Source organism: Rhyacophila brunnea, unplaced genomic scaffold, assembly GCF_057557595.1.
Source record: "Rhyacophila brunnea isolate RB1 unplaced genomic scaffold, BYU_Rbru_1.0 scaffold_4, whole genome shotgun sequence".
NCBI classification, from domain to species: domain Eukaryota; kingdom Metazoa; phylum Arthropoda; class Insecta; order Trichoptera; family Rhyacophilidae; genus Rhyacophila; species Rhyacophila brunnea.
This window is the reverse complement of record NW_028233068.1, coordinates 6,858,272-6,882,434: the sequence shown is the minus strand read 5'-3', so window position 1 is coordinate 6,882,434 and position 24,163 is coordinate 6,858,272. Positions and strand designations below refer to the sequence as shown.

General features: G+C 35.5%; 1 protein-coding gene across 2 annotated transcripts in view; it reads right to left on the bottom strand.

Annotated features, from left to right (window-relative positions):
* LOC147066763 (heterogeneous nuclear ribonucleoprotein L-like) overlaps positions 1-24,163 on the bottom strand; it is a 651,714-nt gene that overhangs the window by 136,785 nt on the left and 490,766 nt on the right. For both annotated transcript variants that reach the window (XM_085954180.1, XM_085954181.1), the window contains exon 3: positions 960-1,045. In XM_085954180.1, coding sequence (XP_085810306.1) covers positions 960-1,045 — 86 coding nt within the window. The remainder of the gene's footprint in view (positions 1-959; positions 1,046-24,163) is intronic.

Genomic DNA, 24,163 nt, shown 5'->3' with positions numbered 1-24,163 from the left:
TCACATAAATTAATAAAAATGAGAAAGATTGGAAAAAACAATGCTTCGCACTATTAACAAAGTAATTCCACCATGATCGCATACGTTTTACGGCAGTTTCATATTTGGCTGACTAATTAGATTTATGAAGTGGAAAGGCCATAAGTACACCATGATTTGCTTTATTATTTTAAATCTCGCTAACCCATTCATTAAATTTTTACTATCAGAAACAGCAATCTCATATTACATTCACATTATTATTTATATTACAATATTATTTACTCCATTAAACTTATGTATTTCCAAGATTGAACGTATGCAATATTTACAATAAATGTCTTAAATAGTATAAATTATACTAGATTTATTTTTGACCGATTTTAATATAAAATTAAAATCGTAAAGTAAATATAAAATTTTTATATTAACAATGGAAAAAAATACCAATCCCGGGATTGTCAAATTATAATCCCGAAATCCCGGGATCAGAATTTTGGCTCGGGATTGGATTCCCTAATCGCAATTAAATGGGGTTCACTAATTTGTCTCATTGTATGTGTTTTCCAGCGTTGATACGTTCGACATGGCGAAGAATAGACGTCATATTTATAAGCTTTATACATTAGTGTCTAATTTGGTGTGTTTTTTTAATTTTAATTTAATGAAATTTAAAAAAATAAATTCGTATGAACATTTATTTGATTGTTTACCAGTATGTGTTTTTAAATTTTATTTTAAATTTAAATTTTAAATACAAATTGAGTGTCGATTTACCGGTACTCCTAATTTTATGATATGAACAAACATCGCATTTAGAGTGTGCTAGCAGTAGTTGCTACTGTATGTATTTTGAAGCTATCACGGAAACTGATTAACTAATATTGAAAAAAAATCACTTACCAACAGCTTCATACCTAATATAAAAAATGCTGTAAAAAACGAAACGTGTTTAGTGAAGATGATATTTAAAAGGATATTCAACCATCGCCTGGACCCCGTTTTTCTTGAAAACGACGATTCTTTGGACTTGTCCATGTGGAGTGCTTATCGTGTGAATTACGTCCTGCAACAAAAGAAATACACTTAATTAGAATACTGTAATCATAAACAATAAAACAATTATTACAACACCGAAGTAAAGATTCTTTCCAGATTTGACTCCACTACTTTTATTTTCAAAAATAAAGAACGGTTTTCAAAATAAAGGAAAAGAGGTGTAGGATATTTAAAATAAAACTAAACCCAACGGACGCTCGATTCAACAGTCCTCTAAAATGGATGGAAGGATGGTCACTAAGTATAGGGCTTATAGTACGTGCCTATATACCACTGTTGAAGGGTGGATTTAGGCTGTTAAGATCCGACATAAATAGTGCAAACTAAACTTTGTCAGTCAAACGTATTTGATTGAACTAAGACAAACAGTGTGTAGATAATGTTTATTAGTTTTTAAAATACAATGATACACTGCCCAATTCTAGCCATAGTAAATAGTAAAAAAAATGTTTATCTATAAAATACCTAAAACTATGCCAATAAACTTTAGATATTTTATAGATAGAAGAATATCTTTTATCGATTATGGTTTGGTTTAGGCAGGACTAAATAAATTTTAGGAAACTAACTAACACTATCTGTAATAGTTACTTATGTATTTTAAATTCAACGAAAATAAATAAGTATGATTGAAAAGGTGTGTACTATTGTTGTCAAATTGCCCTTAGCATACTTAAACTATTATGGTTTGGTTTAGGCGTGGTTTAATCGTTTTTTTAAACTAACCCTGCAAATTGTAGTCTTAGTTCAATGAAAACAAAAACGTGTGAGTGACAAAGTTTAGTGTTCACTATTTATATCGTATCTTAAAAGCTTTCCTCCACCCTTCGCCACTACCTGTATACATATAGGTTAGATTAGGAGCTATCCTCGCAGAAAACATTGAAATGTGTTTGTTGTAAACGTCACCTAATTTCGTAACTAGTATGCAGTGTATGTGTGGCAGTAGCAGCTTTCCGTAATGTTTTAATAGAGTTTTAAGCAAGCCAGCAGAGAACAGCACGTCTTTGTATTAGGCACAAAATGACGTTCTCCACTCCCCCTGAAAATGGTTAAGCAACGAAATGTTACATTATGTCAGAAAGGGCGCTTTATAACTCTCCGTTAAGTAAGTACGGTATAAACTTTAATAAGACGAACTGAGGAGATCTGCAGGGCGCGTTACATCCAATGCAACTTAGTAAAAAGAAACTTGCTAAATTTAATAACTATAAAACTGTACAGCGTGCAATAAATAATCATCATCATAATCTCGACCCATCCTCTCCATCCTGTATTCTCGACATTTAGTCTTTCGTTCACATGTATTTACAGGATATTCTTCGTCGTTTAGAGTTTTTTTTTATATTTCACTATCACTGAGTGGTGTGATTTTTCCAGTGATGATCTTATTAATAAAGCGAATAATACTAAGGCTTTATGCTCCATACGTGTATACCTGCCAACTTAACATATTAGGGGATTCAATTGAGGTGTTTTATTTGCCCGACCCATTGATTTAATATTTGATTCTGGAAATAATACAGTACGTAGACAACTATGTTACATATTATATCACCATAAGTTACATGGCAGAATCAGGCGGTTACTAAAAATATTACGTAATATATTATATTATAATCGAATACAATTTAACCAGATAAACATAGCTGCGACAATATTTTTATTATCAGTGCAAGCGGATGAGACTGGTCTTGATCGTTATTAAACGAAAAATAAAATGAGTTGATAACAAATTATTAATTCTAGACGTTTTTAAGATCACATTCAGAATAAAAATAATGGGTAAATGTTATACCTGATAAACTACGTGAAAAATATACAATGAAATAAAATTTCAAAACAAATAATTCAAGAACGGTAAAACAGAATTTTAAAAACAAAATACATAGCGCATCACTAAAGATGTTCACATCTCTAGGAATCACATTGACCTATCATTCTGCCTTCGCTAACGGTGCGTGATAAGCCTGACACGAGGGAACAGTTTTCGTCTAGAAGAGGATGTGGCTGAAACCATAAACTTATGTTACTGACGGCTATAAATCGTACAAATCATTTTATTTCCATATAATAAGGCTTCAAAATTATATAAATAGATTATCTACAACGTTTAAGGAATGTCCAGGGTTATGCTCTGAAAATACCATAAAAGCTCCATTTTGACCATGTGGGCCCTTAAGAGAACGATTATAGATTTAAATCTGCATACTTAACTAAAAAATGATAAAAATGTGACTTCCGCAACTTTTAGCTCTAATGTACAGTTATTATAACAAGTATTATCGCTTATAATGAGTGAAACGACTGGGTTCACAGTGAAATGAGAATAACACAGTAGTGAACAGTGGATGTATCTAGATAGATAAATGTGGCAGATAAACACAGTCGTTGGGGTTAGAATAATCTCCACGTTCATACGTCCAGAATGCTAAATGATGCAAATAGGAACAGAAAAAAAATGTATCCCGCGCAGACCACATCCCATAAGATAAACGTGTCACGCGATATAAAACAAGGGGATCTGTCCGGGTTAAAAAGCGGGGGAGGGTGGGCCGCGATGTACAAAGGGTAACGTAACGCGAAAAGTTTAATGCGAAAATATTATTACGGCCTCGTAAAAATATTAATAAAGCTTCGACAATAATAAAAAAAATTACGTGGGGAAGAACGCCGCGCGTAAACGATAACCGCGGCATTTTATAAATTATTTTTCGAATTCGGCCGACGACTTTCAAAATATTTTTATGATTTTGCGTTTTATTAAAAGTGCGTGTTGGAAATTTACAGCGCGTAAAATTTTAGAGAGTTTATGTTTCGGGAAGCGTATTTATTAATTTGTAACTGCTTACGATGACAGGTAAGATCGTCAGACAAGTCGTACCAAGCTAAATGTCATATTTCTTTACCTGGAAAAGAACTACACCCACTTATACATAAATATAGTCTCTTAAGGCTATACCTCAGTTAAGGCATGGTCTAAAAAGATCGTGGCTAGGCGATGCGTGGATTGCGGGTCGCGGGTGCAAATGACGCATGCCGAACGAAATATAATTTGTCATATAAATCCAACATGCATCCATTTAATATTCTGTTTATACACACAGTATGCGGGTACACAAAGCGCTTAACGTCAGCGGACAGCAGAGCCAGTCCAAAAAACCAAAAAATTTCTTTCTTAACTTTCTTCTTTAAGCACTACGGTGCATGGTTGCAGCATCAGTCCCGTGCGGCTCCGTCTCGGGACGGAATGAGCACTTAAAATCACTTCTTTCAGACACGTTTAAAGCGTCATAGAAAGCGGCCGTACATATCCACGGCTGTGCATATATGACGGGTGGTGGTGGGCACTTTAACGTATGTTCTATTAGTAACAATAATAATATATTCATTGACATGTTTTCTTTTTCAAGTAAATGGGTAACTTTTTTATTTATCTTTACACGATTTAAGAATTAATACCCCCCTCGCCATCGCGAAACAAATTTACGTATTCACTCCTCGACGTTCGCTCACCGATTGCCAGCGAGACCAAAATTTCGTCGCGCCTATAGTTGAAAATTATTTCCCGTTTCACTTATGTACGCTCTTAAGGCAAATAATCCTCATTTCCTACCCCATCTGAATGTCAAGAATGTTAGAGTGGCCGCCACCTAACCTTGCCATTTGGAATATTTATTTTTTAAATTAAAACGTGAGTAAACCAATCAAGTGCTTGGAATTTACTAATACAATTATACGGCGTAGGTGAGTAAACCAATCAAGCGCCTGGCTTTTACTAATACAATTATACGGTTTCGTATACACACAAATCCTTGTCACTGTGTACAATGGCAAGGTTATCTGGAGGATACTCTACTGTGGAAGAGAATAATATAACAACAGAAATTATTTAGATATAAGTAAACCTCAGAGTAATGAATAATTATAGAGAGCGCCTATTTTTCGACAAAATGGCGCCGTGTTTCTTGCGTATAACGCACAGTAGAACCTCGATGTTATTATTACCATCAATTTAACTATGAAACGTTATACCATCGTGTTTCTTCTCAGTCAGGCTACCAAATTTAAACACAACATAGTTAACAATAATAATTATGTTCTACTAAAATAACTAAAAATAATTACCAATTACTTTATATTTAACACAAAATTCAGCAACACGTGCTCACAGTTTTTAAATGAATGTAATCGGTCTAATCTGATCCATTTCACAGGCAACGTTTAGAAAAAAATATTTAATTCAGCCGTATAAATTCTATCTTACTCTAACGCATAGTGCGGAGATATTATAAGCGTGCCGAATGCTTACTCACTCGCAGTTATGGTTCGTTTTTGTTCAGGCCTTGATATATTATACATATTGAATTTTTCCAACGTTTCAAAATCGACGATATTTCAATATTACTCTTATATGGCCAATGTTTTGTGATTAAGTACTGAAAAATAAAATAATCAAGACTATACCGGAACTCGCGAACTTATCTCACAAATAATAATCAATAAATAATAAAGAAACAAAACCGAGACAAAGTCGCTTTTCGAAGAATGGGGAGTAAATAATTAATTAAGTTTAAAGTTAACCGCAACCAGTAACTTTGTGGAAAGTCGATCGATCGGCATTGAAGACTTCGTGGTTACGAGGAAAAAACTTTGTAATTAAATAATACATCACAATTGCTGTATTCGTGAGTTATGTAACTGAAATAACAATAATATTATATAAAATAATACCATATGCAATTTAAAACAATAAATATGTACATTATATTGACCGGTTCAGTTTGTGCCTACAACAAACAGCTTATTTAACACACTGATAGTATAAAACCATAGATAGACATACTAAAAACAAAGAAAAGTATAAATTAAATAACATTATCGCATGATAATGAATTAGTATTATGCCAGTGTTGAACATAAATGTATAAGCGACAACGCACACTGGAAGTGGCCGTGCTATGCGTAAAAAAACAAGTAGCGTTTAGCCCTCTACGCTGTGCGCGCATTTCATGTATTCTTGCAGTGTGCTCCGCCACTAAAATGTAATCTATTACCTAGCTACCAAATACTGTAATCACTTCCTCCTATCATTATTTCTAAAGTAATGGAATATAATACAAAAGGGAGTTTATATGGAGATTATGCAAATTTTATTATTTATCTTACTACTAGGTAGGTAGGTACGTCATAAAAAAAAGTAAACAAATATTTTTTCTAACATAATATAACCAATGCATCATACAATGCAATTATTAGCATTGTATGGTGTTATCAGGGGCAGCTCTACCTACAGGATTCGTAGGTACCATCCCCACATCGGTATCATGTCAAAAATACATAGTTTACCTACGTATTAAGTATATTAAATATATAAGTCATAATATACCTACGTATCTAATTACATGATTAAATGTACTATTTAATTTATTATATCCATCTAAGCCCGTCGCAATTTTACAGATATATTTATTATTATCATACAAATAGATCAAGCAATTATTGTAAATTATGTAATAATATAATGATGATTGCGTGGTAATAAAATAATTAATTTCATAAAATACGCCATATTTCACGGTGACACCTATGTACAAATTAAGAAAGCTGTGGCGTCTATTATTTGATGGCCGGGGTCACTCAGTCCCATCCCGTCGCCGCGGTACAAATCTTGTTCTACAAAGAAAGGATGTGAACGCATTAGCGTTAGTATAAGCATACTGGAGAGCAAATCAAATGACCCCTAGGTGAGTAAAAACGCTCCCTGTATGTCGTTGTTCAAAACTGGTAATGGTAAATCTGTAATAATTATTATTAATAATTAAGTTATTATTTTTAAGCACGGTTTTTAGGTTTGATTAAGTAAGGACTCAGATAATCATATTATTATAAGTAGATTGGAACATAATGTATTATGAGAATATGGCTACACCCCACCACCTAGATAGTCGTCGATCCGCCACTGGGTGTTCATACATGTATTGTGTGATACCGGAAAAAAAGAATATAAACCTTTTTTTCGTTAAACTTTGAGCTAATTTGTTCAGAAGCAACACATTATGACCGTTATGTAAATACTCGGACTTATTATGAAATTATTGTGCATCCGATCTATGAAAATTCGACATAAAAGTCTACATCCACATAAAATAAATCCCGAATGTGAAATGAAATTCTGCATATTAGATTGGCGTGCGGTTGAGGTCACGTGTGCTATCAACTCGCAGGTATTCAACACGTGTCGCGCACGTGTTGCCAGCAACTCTCGTTAAGACGAGGCGGGGGTGGCCGCAGGGCGCGGGCACCGGTTTCGTAACAAACCATTTGAATGCATGCCCACGATGGATAATGGGGGTAATTTTCAGGAAGTTGTACAATGGCTGGTTACTCGCAATGCAAAAAGATGCATGGGTTAGTTTCGAATCTACGCAATTAATACAAAGCATTTAAAATGAACACTCCGTTATTTATGGTAAAAAAATGACAAAAATCAATTAGACTCGATAATTACATCCGATACATGAAATGTCACAAAATTTTTACCCGTTGATCGGCTTAATAAAGAATGTCATAAAAAATGTAAACATCATTTCACAAAATTCAAAATGGTGCAGTCGTCGATGTACAGTCATAGGTTGGAATTCAGCGATTTTGTAAATTTCTCAGAACATTTACGAACTTTAAAAACAGTAATCGTACATTTACGAAATATATACACCAGAGAATTATGCAAGATCCATACTCTCTGAATTTTGATTTACTTTGGGAGGTTCACCAGGCGCGCAGACAAGGGGGGGGGGGGGTTTCGGGTGACGACTCCCCCCACAAACGGAAAAAATACAAATTATTTGGGTAAATGTGATAACATCTTATTCTTCGCCAATACTTCATGACTGAGGATCGTGATCCGGATGATTTGGATATCGAAAAGCCTTCTAAACGGGTTGGCCAAACTCCAATGGGCATTGTAAATAATTCTACGATATTTGCGCTATTCAAGATGTTTGACAAAGCAAATATTTTGTTTGAAGTACTACGTATGACCGATGTAGGTACCTATTTGTGTAAAAATCTCAGGTATTGATTGGTTATGGATGTTGCAACTAGTAATAATCGTTATATTAGTCAATAATTTTTATTTGTCGACAAAAAGGCAATAAAAAGCGGTTAATACATACAGATTTTTTTGAGTTAAATAAGAAAACAACTAAAAACTTAAATAGAAAATACGTTAAATGAACAGGAAATAACACAAGTATTTTCAATCGATTGCAGTAGTAAATCGTTCGTTTTATGATTTGACGGTGATTTTCTATTTGCGTTTCACCAGAAATAGTCCGGTACCTACAAGATATTTTATTTATCATGATAGCTGATGACACAGACCGTCGAAGTCATCGAGGAGTCGGTAGTAAGTTATATGCTACTACGTGGATAATTATTAATATATAAAATCTTTACTTAAGTCTACTAGACACAAAATCTATCGATTTTTTCGAAGTCGTATGACATATTATATGGACGTACTGCCAGTTTTTTGATTAATTCATCATACACTTCAATGTAATGATGAAAGTAATGTCTTTCATAGACGTTAATTACAAAAGAAAGTAATAGTAATCTACCTAGGAATTTGGATCAGAGTGATCAGACATGACGTGTTGGAGTTGGGACGATAGCGTGATGTTGGCATAGAGTGTTTACCAAATAAACAAAGCAGAGGTAAGCGTGCAAGAGTAAAAGGGTTTTTTCGCTTTCACGACTGCCATTAGAGGCCTATTAAAGTAAATGGGGCACGAACAATTGAGTTGTGCACCACTAATGTACTGAAACGCGAACAATACCTACAATATGCGGAACGCGTGGGCTGAAGTGAAAATGCAGTTTTATAAACAACCACAATATGTAGAGACAGGTTGAGAACCTTTTAAGTAGCCGGTTATAATGTCATGAAGAATAAACTGCAAATGTAAAAAAATAAACAACATTTTATATAACAAAGTCGAATAAAGTTTAATTAACCATTAAACGAATAATGCACAAGATTTAAGAATGTGATTTTCGTTTTATTGAACTTTTTTGATTTCAACTTAAATTTTGAAACAATGAAAACACACAAATACAAAAGCATTGCCAATAGTACCCCAATTTGGAAAGCGCTTCAGAGTATTGTAAGAGCCATTAGTTAAAATTTGTCGCAATTAGATAGGATACCTATGGCATTGGGGTTGATGTGCGTGGGCGCGAATTCCGAGATTCCGTGAATATTTTTCGGTTTTTGTTTAGTTCTATAGAATCTTCAGTGGTTTTTTTAAAACCAAATTTCAAACACAAAAGTTTGCGTCAAAATCGCGGTGAAATTAAAAGGCGTGTGTTTTACATCTATAATCATAATGTATTTTTTCCCATTTAAATATCATCAGTCAATAAATAAGGAGGCATGTTAATTCTGAGCAGGCAATTAATTGCATTCCGGTGGCGGTTAGCTTTCAGCCACGACTCTCGCTTAAATTCAGAGTAGGTAATAAAATACCGAGAATATGAATATTTTACGACCGCAAAGAATATCAAATTGTATTAACTGTGAAGCATTTAGCATTCTGGTGATGTCGCAATTGCAATAGGTATTTAAATATAACTGCATAACGATAACATGAGCATAATATGCACAATTATGACAACGCACAGTACCTACCTCATAATATTTTGATAAATCTGTCATTCTGTATTATGTACTCTACAAGGGTAACCGAAAGCAGTTATCCAATATATAGTCGAATCTACTCTATGGTGACATTGTATAAGAAAGATAAAATAAACCTTCATGTAACATTCGGGTTAATAATTTTGCATGTAACGACTGTGATTGGGTCTACATTGGAAAGACGTCACGTATATTAAAATATGATTAAATTATTAAAAGTAAAAAAAAAAAACAATTTCCAACCACTTCGCCGAAAATAAAAATAACTTGAGTAACGATTGCAATATATTTTTTTAAATCCTTCATATGAAGCCCCTCAATAATGATATATGTAACATTTTTGGGGATTTTGAGATAATCAAATAAAACTATTTTGTTGACAAGACATTATTTAGAATTAAAAGACCTCTCCTGAATCCCTTAATCACTTATTTTTTTTCCTCTCCCCATTGTCAATGTGCATTTTTCTCTGTGACGTCTTTTTGCATCCGCAGGGTTTACAAAAACTCTCGTGTAATCCACCATTTTGACAAATGCATAGATCATTATTGTAAAGAGGTCAAACATAACGGATTAAAAACAAGTGACTTAATGTTGCTAGATCAAAATATAAATATGCCAAGACAGAGGCAATGTGATGTAGACCACTGTTGCATATTCAGTTCAAAACTGCCAAAATTTAACACAGATCATTATTGAGGGGGGGGGGGGGCTTCATATGTGGTAAGCACAGAACAGATAATAAATAGAATACCGATTTCGATACCGAAGCGGGATTTTGAATGTGTGAGTGTCCTACGAAAATGAAGCACGCATTATGCACGTCCAATGGTGTGTGTAATACACTAACATTAAATGAGCGTAAATGCATAAACCGAGAGCAGTTATCAGTATTCGACCTAAAACGTATTATTGACACGTGTGTAAGTTTAACCCGGATTCTTCCTTACTCGAGTCGGTTACCTGCTATCGCCTTACCCGTTATGTATTTCAGTTCCCATTATTTCTGAGTTCCCTGGTGGTTATTATATTTAAAGGTTATTACAATTATTTAAACATTTTACATTAAAAAAAAATATAAATTAGGTAACGTAATTTTCCCCACTACTTTGGGATTGTTATTTGAATCAGGTGTCATTTAATATTTATTTTCTCCCCCCACCTCAATATTGCCAATAGGAGTGTACCGGCCCGAGGTGGAAGCTGGCTACTTATCAATGAAATATTGACAAAAGAAACAGTAGGTAAGTTGCGTACAACATCAAAATAATACTGGGCACACGACACCCAAATACAATAAGTTCAGGGGCCCTATGTTAGAACTTGCGAGTCCAAGCCGCCCGGTCGACATGACGTCATATGACATCATTGTGACGTACTACCGGAGTGATAATAGCATTCGAGAAAATAACGCTAGTCAGATAGTAGCGTTATTCATTGTCACCATACACAAATAGGTGTTTCATCATAATAACATCTACGGTGAGCACTGTGTGTTGGGCGGCATGCCTCGAGCGTGTATTGGCTGACGTCACAATTACGTCATGTCGTCTGGTGACACACGAGTCGATGAGTCGATAGTTAGGAAATCGCGGTGCAGTACATGATTCCACGCACGTTATTGAAATGTTCAACGATATATTACATAACATTATCCAATATTCAATTATTAATTTAGCGTAACTTGCCAGCACAAGATCATGTGGGCTAATATGACAGCTAGTTTTGACAAGCAGTGAAGCGCGATCGGCTTGTAATTATCGTCAATGTGTCTGGATACTAAAATAGACAATGAAAGTGATGCAGAACAAGCCATTCCACGGTCATTTAAAACCGTTTTTCAACAGCGAGCAACCGAGCTGATGCCGGACAAGTTGTTTAACTTGCGACTTGCAACGCAATAATTCAAACAAACTACAGACGAACGCGACATCCAATGGGACGGCTTCGGAGAACACGAGGAATAATTTGTTAATGTTAAACCCAAGAACAAATTACGTCAACCATTTTCGACCAATGAGGAATACTCAATACTAGGCATTATTTAACTAAAGCCTATCTTCATTAAAAAAAAATATTCTAATAACTTAAACACATGGCAAGGGTAAAAAACACACCAACAGAGCAACCTGTCGCTAAGTATTGAATTTATAATTCACCTACACATAATATGTACCCACTGTATTCAAGTCTATCGAATCCGCGATATGCATACGCAAACAGCATGGGATAATCTAAAGTTTTTTTATATGTAGTTTGATACGATTGGTGCTTTAAGCTTAGTACCCACATACGATCTTGCTCGCGGTTTTGCTAGATCGAGCATGTTGACTTGGAAGCATGAACGTCGTTGCGGCCACACAGTCGAGCAACTCGACACAAGCCGCTGTGAGGCCCCCGTCGCACCGCCACGACTTCGACCACGAGTGAGAGCGAGGCCACACGAGCCTTGCTGGTGCGTCCACACTCCCTCACTCAAATAACATCGAGCAAGAATTACGGGCCTTCAATCGTTTTCGGATAGCGCAATAATTGTTCGATGTGGAACAAAAACCATCGAGCCAGGATTGGTACACACGTTGAGATACGTTGGAATGAGCGTAAAACCATCGAGCAAGAACGTGCGTGTGTACTTACTATTAGATTTTTGCACTGTCTGTTTCATTATATGACAGGAATTATGCTCCAACAAGACTAGGCCTAAATTTTGGCACATGGTGAAAAAGCTTATGTGATTTTTTGCGCAGTTGATTCAGTCATAGTAAATTCAGCGATCGATTTTTTCCGAAAATATTAACATATCTAATTTAATAAAAAAAAATAATGTCATCTTGCTAAGACGATCAAATATTTTTTTCCAAGAGACGGAGCGACAATTTTGTCGATTTCACGAACCGGAACGACGCACCGGTGCGCTTCTGTCCATTTCGAGCCCTGAGTAGATTTTCGGTTTAAGAAGCTCACCGAATGAGGCTATATAGGTTTTAAGCGTAAGTTCGATCCCGGTTGGAATATATATTGTAAAAACAGTAGAATTTTGTGTTTAGTAAAGTCTATCAGTAAAATACTGTACTTACATGAAACAAAACTCAAATTCAAGTCTCGTATATATGGATGCCCCATGACTTAATTACCTACGACAGTCTACTTTCCTTTAACATGCTCCCTTCGCCACCAGTACTTGCTCCATAAAATAACTAGATCCACTATAACAAAAGTATAATATATATTTATTAAGGCTATACTTCAGTTGAGGCATGGTCTAAAAAGATCGTGGCTAGGCGATGCGCGGATTGTGCAAATGACGCTTGCCGAACGAAATATAATTTGTCATAAAAATCCAACATGCGTCTATTTAATGTTATATTACTAATAATAATAGTATATTCATTGACATGTTTTCGTTTTTAAGTACATGCGTAAAGTTTTTAGTCATCTTTGCACGATTTAAGAATATTTTCATCCGACGCCATGACAAAACAAATCGACGTGCGGACAGCTCGACTATCTCAGAAATTTCATCGCACCTACTGTTGAAAATTATTTACCGTTTCACTTATGTATGCTCTTAACATGCTCTCTTCGCCACTGCTACTTGCTTCATAAAATAACTAGATCCACTATAACAAAAGTATAACATATATTTAATATTTATTAATACAATATTTGAATTTGAAACTCTCAAACAAAGTGAATTGAAGACGAGTGCTTTCTTTATTATTAACGCGGCTTAACGCCTTTCAATTAACAAGAGTCTTTTATAGGGATAATTTAAAATCTAATAAACACGTTTTATGTTTAAAATATTGCTACGATAAAATGATGAGCGGTCTTAAAATTTACGCAAATAACATTATATACAAAACGAATAAACTAATTTATTTTTCAGTATGTATATCGATTTTCCGTAAAAGAAAAAGAAAAAGGGGTTACTATGGCAATTCCGCAATTTGCAAGTACCCATCTGTAAAAATAGACAACGAAGCGATAACCAAAAATCAGTCAAGTGGAAAAAGTAAGAGGCCTATAAACATGGAAAAGTTATCAAGCATGCATTGGATTCGGTATAAATAATTCAATCTAATACCAAAGTACTCTCGAGACGCTAGCTAACAAAAGTACATACGTAATAATCTAGCCAGACATTGTTTGATAAAGTTTTTTATTATTATGATTCTTAAAACAATATTTCAGGACACTGAAAAGAAACTTACGACCTAGTCTTAGTATTTAGGTAACTCAGTAATGTTTTACCGTGCTGATATAAAGTTCACCGCAGCAATATAATATTATCTATGTTTTACATTTTTACAGTATGCATATCGTCACCTCAATACTACAACTAGATAAATTTCATTTGGTCACTGTTGGGAAAATGAAATTTAAACTTTAATTGATTGACATAAATCTAGGCTATAATTATTTAAAATAAAAAATGCAAAATTGTGCTTGTCTAATTGGGAACAATTAAATAATGTTTTTAACATAGTAATTTTCTCGCAAGACACAGAAGACCTCCAAAGCAGAATGCAGGAACTCGCTGAAGTAAGCAACAAGGTAGGTTTGAAAATAAATGTAACAAAGACGAAAGTCATGTTCAACTGCTTTGCGGGCAAAAAAGAGTTCCTCATCAATGGCACTCAGCTCGAACAGGTGAAAAGCTACATCTATCTGGGACAACAAGTGTCTGTAGATGGATGTATATTTTCGCAGGGTAAAGCTAGGCTGGAGTGCTTTTGGCCGCCTGAATAATGTCTTCAAAAGTGACCTTCCACTGTGCGTAAAGCGCAAAGTGTTCAACCAGTGATCACATATGCGTGTGAAACATGGACCCTAAATAAAAGAGAGATCCAGAAACTTATTGTAGCACAACATGGTATGGAGAGGTGCACACTGGGCATAACGCGAAAGGACAAAAAGAGGAATGAGTGGATAAGGAAGCAGATAAGGGTTTGCGATGTAATAGAGTTTATTAAAAGCCTTAAATGGAGATGGGCTGGAGATATAGCTCGAAGAAAAGACAATCGTTGGACAAATCTAGTCATCCAGTGGTATCCAAGAAGTACAAAACGTCCGCAAAGTAGACCTAGAGGCCGATGGATCGGTGAAATGGTAAAGTTCTGCGGAAGTACGTGGCAACGCAATGCACATGACCGAGAGAAGTGGAAGCAGCTTGAAGAAGCCTTCATCCAGCAGTGGATAGATTCAAGCTGATGATGATGATGATGAAATAATGTTCAATTGTATGAAAAAATATTGTAGATAAATATATTATTTTATTTATTTAATGCATTAATGCATACATAGCTAATGTTTACAAACCTCTACTCTGTGGAGGCCCATATGATCCTAATAGGATCAAACATAGTCAAAAAAAAAGTTTTCAATCACAAAATTAATAGACAGTTCCCATTAACTTCTGCCGTACCTAGTTTTATCATTTTGTAGAGAAGGAAATGTAGAATCATATTCGATAGATATCTCAAAAACAGTGAAAATCAAATTATCTAGTTGTAGTATTGAGGTGACGATATGTACAAAAAAAGTAAATACATAACTACAGAAAATACAGGCTATTCAAAACAATCACAAAGAAAATCTAATGAAAGGGGCAATGAACGAAATCATCCAAAAACAATCGGGCAAGAGTCTAATAAAAAGCCACACCCATTTAAGTTTACTGGTCTCCAAAGGTTAAATGCCCATTCCCGCGTCGTCGTACATACCTAGGCTGAACGTTTATTTGTTTTTAACAATGCGGTGATGATTTTGATTTCTCTGCTGCGGTTTCCAAACGAACCTGCGGTCTGCGACGGCAAAGCTGAATAATTTACGCAGTCAATACAAGAGAGAGAAAATCAACGCAGTGATTTTAAACATGTAATATGTACGCTTAAATTAGGTATGTACCTACTACATAATCGAAACGTGAACCACTGCATCACCCAAGGCCTGAACAAAAACTAACCATAACTGCGACTGAAAAAGCATTCGGCACGCATATAATCTCCGCAATATGCATTAGAGTAAGGCCCTTCTCTCACGGAGAAAGTGAAATCCGACAAACTGGTTGCTGATGGAACTCATACACTGGCCAGTAAGAAAATATGATTTTTCATCAAATCTACTGATATTGGGTACCACTGTTTTATGGGTGACTGGAAACTGAGAGACCGGGAGACTAGCATATCGCGTCTCTTCGCGACCGTTTTGCAACAGAGATTTCAGTCTTGCCGTCAGCGAGCCGCCATTGACATACATTACTCTCCAACAAGAAGATTTAGGCAAAAGTCGGAAGGCGCTGTTATCGACTAAATAGGAGGAGCTTTTTAGTTCACAGTTTTAACACGTAGCCAAGAAGATGTTGTTCGAGTATAGCTAGATACTGGCTGGAATTTTAGTTTCAGTCGCGTCTTTTTTGAGTATTTTCGTCAGCGGAAGGCCTAAGAACAGAGACAAATATGAATAAAGGAGTTAGGTTTTAGAAAGTGAAGCCTGTAAATATTAGTTTGGCGGGTGCGCTTAGGGCAAACACTGCGAGTACGTGTTGCTGAAATACATAGGTATAAAGTACGTAGGTATATAGTTTTGTTGCGAAATATAAAGTTAGTGGTAAATATTTGTAGTTTAATATAAAAAAAACTGTGCTGTATTTAAATGTGGTAGCCGTACTATGAAGCAAATTGGTGAGTGCCTATAACGTTTCATATGCAAGTTAATAATAATAAACTTGAGGTTATGTAAAGAAAACGGCTTCATATAGCTGGACAACAATCTTTCTCTTTTAAATTATTGCTCTGAGGTATCAACCCATGTTTTTTTTTAGAATTATTAATAATCATGTCCTTGCTTTTTGGTACAAGGTGGTTGTTAGTAATTTTAAACAATCACAAATACCTAGGCTTTGAGAAAATCACATAAATAATATTGTGTCCACACCGGGTCGAACCCAGAACTCTCGGGTGGAAGGCCAGCGCCTTACGCACTGCACCATGAGAGCCGCCTATCATCCCATGTTATATTTATAAAAGGAAATATATATAAGTAATAGGGCAATAGGCTATTCGATGTACCTATTGTATAAATTAAAAACTTCATACAATTATAATTCCGACAAGTCTTTTCCGAACATTAAACATTCATTTCATCACATGAAAGGCAATAGAAAATATTGATATTGCAGTGTAGAGCTAATCATAAATCTACCGGAAGCAATGTGAGGTATTTTTATAAGAGCGACCACTTGAAATCCTGAGTGGAAAATGCGAACAAAAATTCCAATAAAATACCCAACGACCCGTAACAAATACTCATCAACATGAGTTGTAGGTATTCTTCAAAGGAAATATTCTATTTTTGTTAGATGTTAATATAACATCCTACTGAATAACTGAAAGAAGCGGCGGATAAGACCTATTGGGATGTAACGCTATTGAAATTGATATAATAATTATATTATTATCTTTCATAATAATGATATATATTATGCTTATTCTATCTAGACAATTACTTAATACAATATAAACAAATCAACAATTCATTAAGGGTACCTAATTGAACTACATAATATTCATTTTCCACCATGTTCGAGTGGCAAAATATCAGATTCTCGAGCTGTGAATAGCAAGTTCAAATCCAGCATACGGCAAATTCGCATGTTGGACCAACAGCATAGAACTAAAATATTGAAGAAATACGAAACATTACCAGAATAGATTACGGCAACGACCATGCAGGTAATTGACAGGCGCATGTGAATTCAAATTCTTTGGAACACCTGGATTGGAAGCCATCCCTCGCAATAACAGGCAAAAATGTCTTAAAAGCAGAGGTGACCTACGAGATTTGAGAGAGTGAAAAGTAAGCATGCCTCGTAGAAAGGCCAGTCGGAAAATAATCATTTGACAAATCATCGAAAGGAAAATAGTTATATGCTTAGTGACGGAGCCCACCAGAAGCGGCGCTCGGTGCGCTCACTACGAAGTAGCCCCCCTCCCACCCGCGCATTACCCTTCACCTATGTAATAAGTGGCACAAGAAGCACAAAATAATTGTTATTATCAGCGTCTCTCATAACAAAGCAATAAAAATGGTATTATATTTCTCGGCGGCTTGTAATTCATATTCACAATGACGTAATTCTACCAGCGAAATATCCGACACCCAGCCACTAAACAATGAGTTCACTGTTATTAAATAATGCGTACTCGCCCGTCGATCGACAACGCGTCCAGAAGCGGATAAAATAAAACGGCGCGCGCCCTTTTGCTTGCCGTGTTCAATGAATGGGCTACGTTGTATTTTCATTAATTCGTCCCGCTGAGAAGCCAAACAACTGGTGAATCATGGGGCGGGCGGGCACAATGCTCCGTCAAAACCAATGTGCGCTGCCATATTTTATTACGTTGTATTTTCGATGATTCACATTGAATATGCGCAAGCCCGATTCTATGTGCACGACGCCTTAAAATAAAGACATCGAAGAAATTTCTTCAGGACGCGTTCTAAAATATAGGAAACGTCAAAAATCGTTCCGATAATCCAATTAGATGAAGATTTTCCATTTGGATGTTGTGATTGATTCTCACCATAAAATCTTATTATAAGTACGTATGCCTAATAATTGATCAAATATGTTCAATTGCTGTAATCATGACGTTCTCATCGATTTTGTTCCGTTAAAAATCGGTCGTATTTACACTCATACTAAATAATATCCTTTATTCGAAGGTAACTTGTCTTTGTATCATTTTAAATGTCCTATCGCATGCTTTTGAATAGAAAGCTGTAGCTTATCCAGCGCTGAAATTCAACCCGTTCAGAGCCGGCCGCCAGTTCCTATAACTGCGATAAATCACCCGCGGAATTTAATTAAAAAACATTATTTTCTTTCGTCGGCTGCATCAGAGAGCTGGAACCGCGAGCGGCGAGCACCGCAGCGCCACACGTCCGGGGCATGATTAATACCCGCCGGGGGTGGGCGGAGAGGGTTGGAGAAGAAAAAAGCACAAAGATACTCGCAAGAAAAGAAACAAAGCAAGGAGTAACGAAGATATACGCCAGCGTCTTTCAGGCTGCAACTAAAAAGTTTGGATACAAATCATAAACAATAAATTTTATTAAGATTATTAACACAGTGCTAATGCAGTACCTATAAATCATATTCCAGATAATGCAATCACTAACAATTGCTATCATTAACATCAATAATCGAGTCATTCTAGAGATAAAGGCGTTATCGCGTTAACACTAATTTTAATAATAAAATGAGTTGTCGAATAATAAAACCCGCTCTAGCGACTTGAACTAAAAAAAATTACAAAAACATGTTTTATGCCATATTTTATATACCTACTTATCATATTATTAACTGTCATAAAAGTATGATGACAAATACCTACCCCAAATTGCAAGGAAATATTAGACACACAATTTTAAAACGAGTCTTTTTTTATATATCCAAAGCGGGTTTGTGACTCGACGACTCCAATATACGTGGCAAAAATCATTTATTGATATAATCATAATAATTATCGACTTTGAACTGTTGAAATTAATTGCTATTATCCCAAACGACGATTTCAGGATAACGTTATTTTCACAAAGGGACTCAATAATTGTTATTATGAACACCTACTATTTTTTGCATCCGTTGAGAAACTCCTATTAAACAGACAAAACCTGTCTTTATCGCTATTCAAATTGGTGGAATAAGTAATATCACATGTAAGGTATTATTAATATTGAAATGAAACATTTTCAACTTTGTGTTTGTTCATAATATAATAAACATGTCAATCTTAGTTAAAACGTCATGAAAACTCGATGTTACCAAAGGGAGGGAATTTAAAGATAAAATAATTAGGAACGTCAAAACATGTCCTTTTAATTAGTCATTATCTATCACTAAAAGAATAAGCATGGTAATATTATTATACCGAGAAATGAAGCTGAATTCACAGTTTAGTTGTAGTTTTAATTTGCAGTGTTACTCATCATTATAATGGAGTGGTACTTAACGTATTTAGACAACAATCGACTACAAAATACAAATGAAGATTCATAAACTGACTTGAAATTGCCCTCTCATCTCATATACTATGAAGGAACAAAACACAAGTTATAATGTCGATCGAGGGTCACTTTTGAAACAACTTAAAGCTCTAAAGTTAGTACGTAGCTCGTACATACTTTGCTTTAGTTGAAAAATAATATTAATTATCTTCGGGAGACTGCCAAGAGAAGTAATGTCAATTTACGTCAGTAATGAGAAAGATGTGAATCTGATTCTTCTTTAATTAACTTTGACAGTAATCCTCCGAAACTCATTAAAACATTCAGGATTTATTCAAGCTTCACAGATTTTTACTGTGATTTTTTAATTTTCCGTCGAATTCATTTATATCTACATATTTACTTATAATATTATAAAACTGAAAATCCACCATCATCCTGCCCATTATTCCCTTCTAAAATCACATTGATTACCCACTAGAACTAAACATAAAAAATAGTGCGAAAAATATGACAAATATGTAGGTAAGTAGTGATTATGAATACTATATCATCATCATCATCAGCCGGGCTCAATCCACTGCTGGATGAAGGCCTTCCCAAGCTTTCTCCAACTCTCTCGGTCTTGTGTCGTTCGCTGCCACGTATTTCCGCCGAACTTTACCAATTCGTCAATCCAGCGGCTTTTAGGGCGACCCTGTGGCCGTTTCGTACCCCTTGGGTACCATTAGATGACGGCATTTGTCCAGCGGCCGTCCTTTCGGCGAGCAATGTGCCCCGCCCATCTCCATTTCAGCTGTTTGGCAACGTCTATTACATCGCGTACTCTTGTCTGCTTTCTAACCCATTCGTTTCTCTTACGGTCCTTTCGCGTCATGCCCAACATGCACCTCTCCATGCCTCGCTGTGTGACTCTTAGCCTTTGGACATCTCTCGTGTTGAGGGTCCACGTTTCGCAGCCATACGTGAGCACGGGTAGCACACATTGGTTGAACACCCTACGCTTAAGACATAATGGTAGTTCACTCTTGAAGATACTATTCAGACGTCCGAAAGCACTCCATCCCAGCTTTGTTCTTCGAGCAATTTCATCGTGCATGCTTCCGTCTATGGACACCTGCTGTCCGAGATAGACGTAGCTGCTGACTTGCTCAAGTTGGGTGCCAGAAATACAGATAATCGCAGGGTCCGAAAACAGTTTCTCATCACTTTTGTCTTTGAGACATTTATCTTTAGACCGACCGTTTGACTGACATCCGCGAGTTCTTGCATTCTACCTTGGAGGTCTTTCGGGTCTTGTGAGAGTATAACAATATCATCTGCACAGGTGACTGAGGTGCTCTCCATTGATTGGAACACCTATTTCCTCCCAATCAAGTTTCCTAAATAAGTCCTCAAGAGTAGCGGTGAATAGTTTAGGTGAAATGGTATCACCTTGCCGGAATGAATAATATATAATTGTTGATAAATGTTATTTGCCGATTTGAGTGCAATAACGTATTAGCAGACGATTAACAAAACACGTGTACCTACAAGCTACGCTTATAAAATACTTACGTTCCACCAGATATCTACAAAGCATTAATGCATTAAAGTAAAGCAATTTAATGCAGCAATTTAGTTCGGGTAGGTGGGTTAATTGGTGTGTAAAAATTCATAGTCCAATACCATCCAGAAAAAGTATTTATGTTCATAATCCTCGGGGCTCTGGGCAGAAAGCCGGCATTAAAATCCAAAACAAAACATCATTTCCTGGAGCATCGGGAGGCGTTGCGGCGGGCGTCCTATTTTCACTTTGCAGTTTGCCTTTGTTTTCAGGATGAGATTTTTCTCGCCAACCTTTCCGGGAGTCCCCAAGGAACGGCCGTTATACGCCCAACGTTCTGTTGAGCTCCACTTACCGAATAAGGCGACCAACGGTTATTTCACCACTGTAAATGAATAAAATATGGTGTTAAAAAGCCAAACGGAGCATATGTGGTTAGGAGACTTTTACAAGAAATGTTTGTTAGCCATACGAACCGATTAAAATAGACATGATTTTGAGTAAGACGTGGGTTTTGAATCCGCAACTCACCCACTTGGAGAATAGCGTTCTGCCACAGCGGGCGGATAAATAAATTATCATAAAAATCATCCATTCCTGGAAAAAATAGCTTTGATTGAAATCAACATCGACTCAAACGCCAGCTCCTATAAATGTATTCATTTCTTACGGTAATGGAATGGGGTGAAATAAAACATGTTCTTTTTTTCCAACATGATATTGAAGATTAGCGATAAACCCACCAGATGATTTTCTGCGACCTAGTTGGGACTTCCTTTTATAATAAATAATATGTTAAAAAATGATTTGGATTTTAATGTTTTGTGAAACAATCGAACTAGATAATTAATTATAATATCAATATGTATGTAGGTATTTACTGTATGTATAAATACCCACTGTATTAAAAACATGTTATTTAATTTGGCCTTTGTGAAAAGAAAGGTTGCCCATCTGTCTACACTCTAGCTCTAGCTAGACAGCATTTATACGTATTTAGTTTTCAAGAGATACGGATTTTAATTAAAGCAATACGTAAAATATAAATGGCACATATTGGAGCGGTTCATAATCATTTAACATGATATGGTGAGATTCTAATACAAACAAATCTTCATATTATTTCTTCCCTACATAGAACAACAAAAGAAAGCGAAATAATTAGTTAGGTTAAATACCGTGGTTTAACCATAATATGAGTAGATAAAGAGGTATTATTTTAATAATATACTTCCTGAAACTAACAACGTAAAGTATAAAGCGCTGGTCACCGTAACCGGTTACATAGTAATTTCGACCTCCAAGACTGGGGTGCAAATTAATACAACGCCTTACGAGGCAACAGATAATCCCAATCCTTCATTACACCGGCTTTCCTGAAGAATTTTTTCTTGCTTATTAAAAAAATGCGAAATTTCAAATAAAAAGCAAAAAAGCACGAGTCACGGAAATGCGAGTCATATGTATAAAAAATATTTATCTACGATAAGCGTACACGTGTATTATCTATGGATATAATCACGACGGCAGAGCGGTAACGAATCGGTCTGTAATGTCGTAGGTCCCGTGGGTTCGAAAATCCCGGGTCTGGCGAAAAAAATGACATGTCGTTATTCTTGTAATTATTGGACTCCAAATATGGACCTAATAGTCATAATACATTGAGCAAATGGCTAACATTCGTATCTCGTAAAAATAAAAATACAACCTCCTCTCTGTTGAAGCCTATATCTTAGGATCGATCATATTAAAAACCATGATAATATCAAACTCCTTTATTTTATTCACAATAAACGCGATGATTTTTATTCATTGAAAGGAAATATTTTATATACTATTTTAGTTTTAAAAATAAAACTGAAAGCAACATAAGTTCATACTATACGCACATTTATTTTGCTACATGAACAATAGTCATAACTTACTAATATCATTTGTGTTTTTCGAAATAACTTTGACATACTACTATAAGAATGATCAGCTCACTATTTAGACCAGCGATTTCCAAACTGGGAGGCGCGAAAAGTTTAACACAATTAATGTAGCCACAGATCTGCAGTTTGCAAATGCATTGTTTATAAAACGGCCGCTAGTTATAAACTACATAGAAAACAGTCCTATAAAAGGTTGTTTGAAAACCTGTCTGAAAATATGGAGACTAATTTTATAATACCTCACTTCTATACTATTGTGAAGCGCACTGGCTATCTCGTGAAAAAATAAAATAAAGGGGTCTTATAAAAAAATTGGAGCTTTGGAAATCAAAATTACAAAAAAATAAGTTCGCCATGTCTCCACTTTTAAATGATTTCTACGTCAGATATATTGTAGCAAATAAAAATCTATTTACTGAGTTCTTGGTTAGTTTGCTAATGCACTTTTCACATTATTTTATTAATAGTAGGGAAGATCGCCGGCGGCGCTGCTTTGTTTCAGAGCTATTAAATATTTTAATTATGTGGTTGTGCGTTGCAATTTGATGTGATACCTGTATGATGATTGATATACTTAAATGATAACTCCCGTGTATAAATTCGGAAACATTACATTACAGCACCACACTGCCTTTAACCTCAGCGATAGGTAGGTGGGCCCACCAAAGATCCTGGTCTGGGTGCCCGCTTCAGGATGTGGGACCCATGATAGAATCCATTTGTCAATGAACGATGATGAATTTGGATTGACTACTATTGAAATAATTGATTGTGCTAATAAACAAGCACATTCATCGCATGAAAAAAAATGAAAATGAATATAATATAAGTAGGTAGTAAAACCTTGTTTATCTTTATATATTTTTTTTCATTTTTGTATTTTAGTACATTGTTTTAAAAAGGTGTCCGTATTATTAAAGGATATAA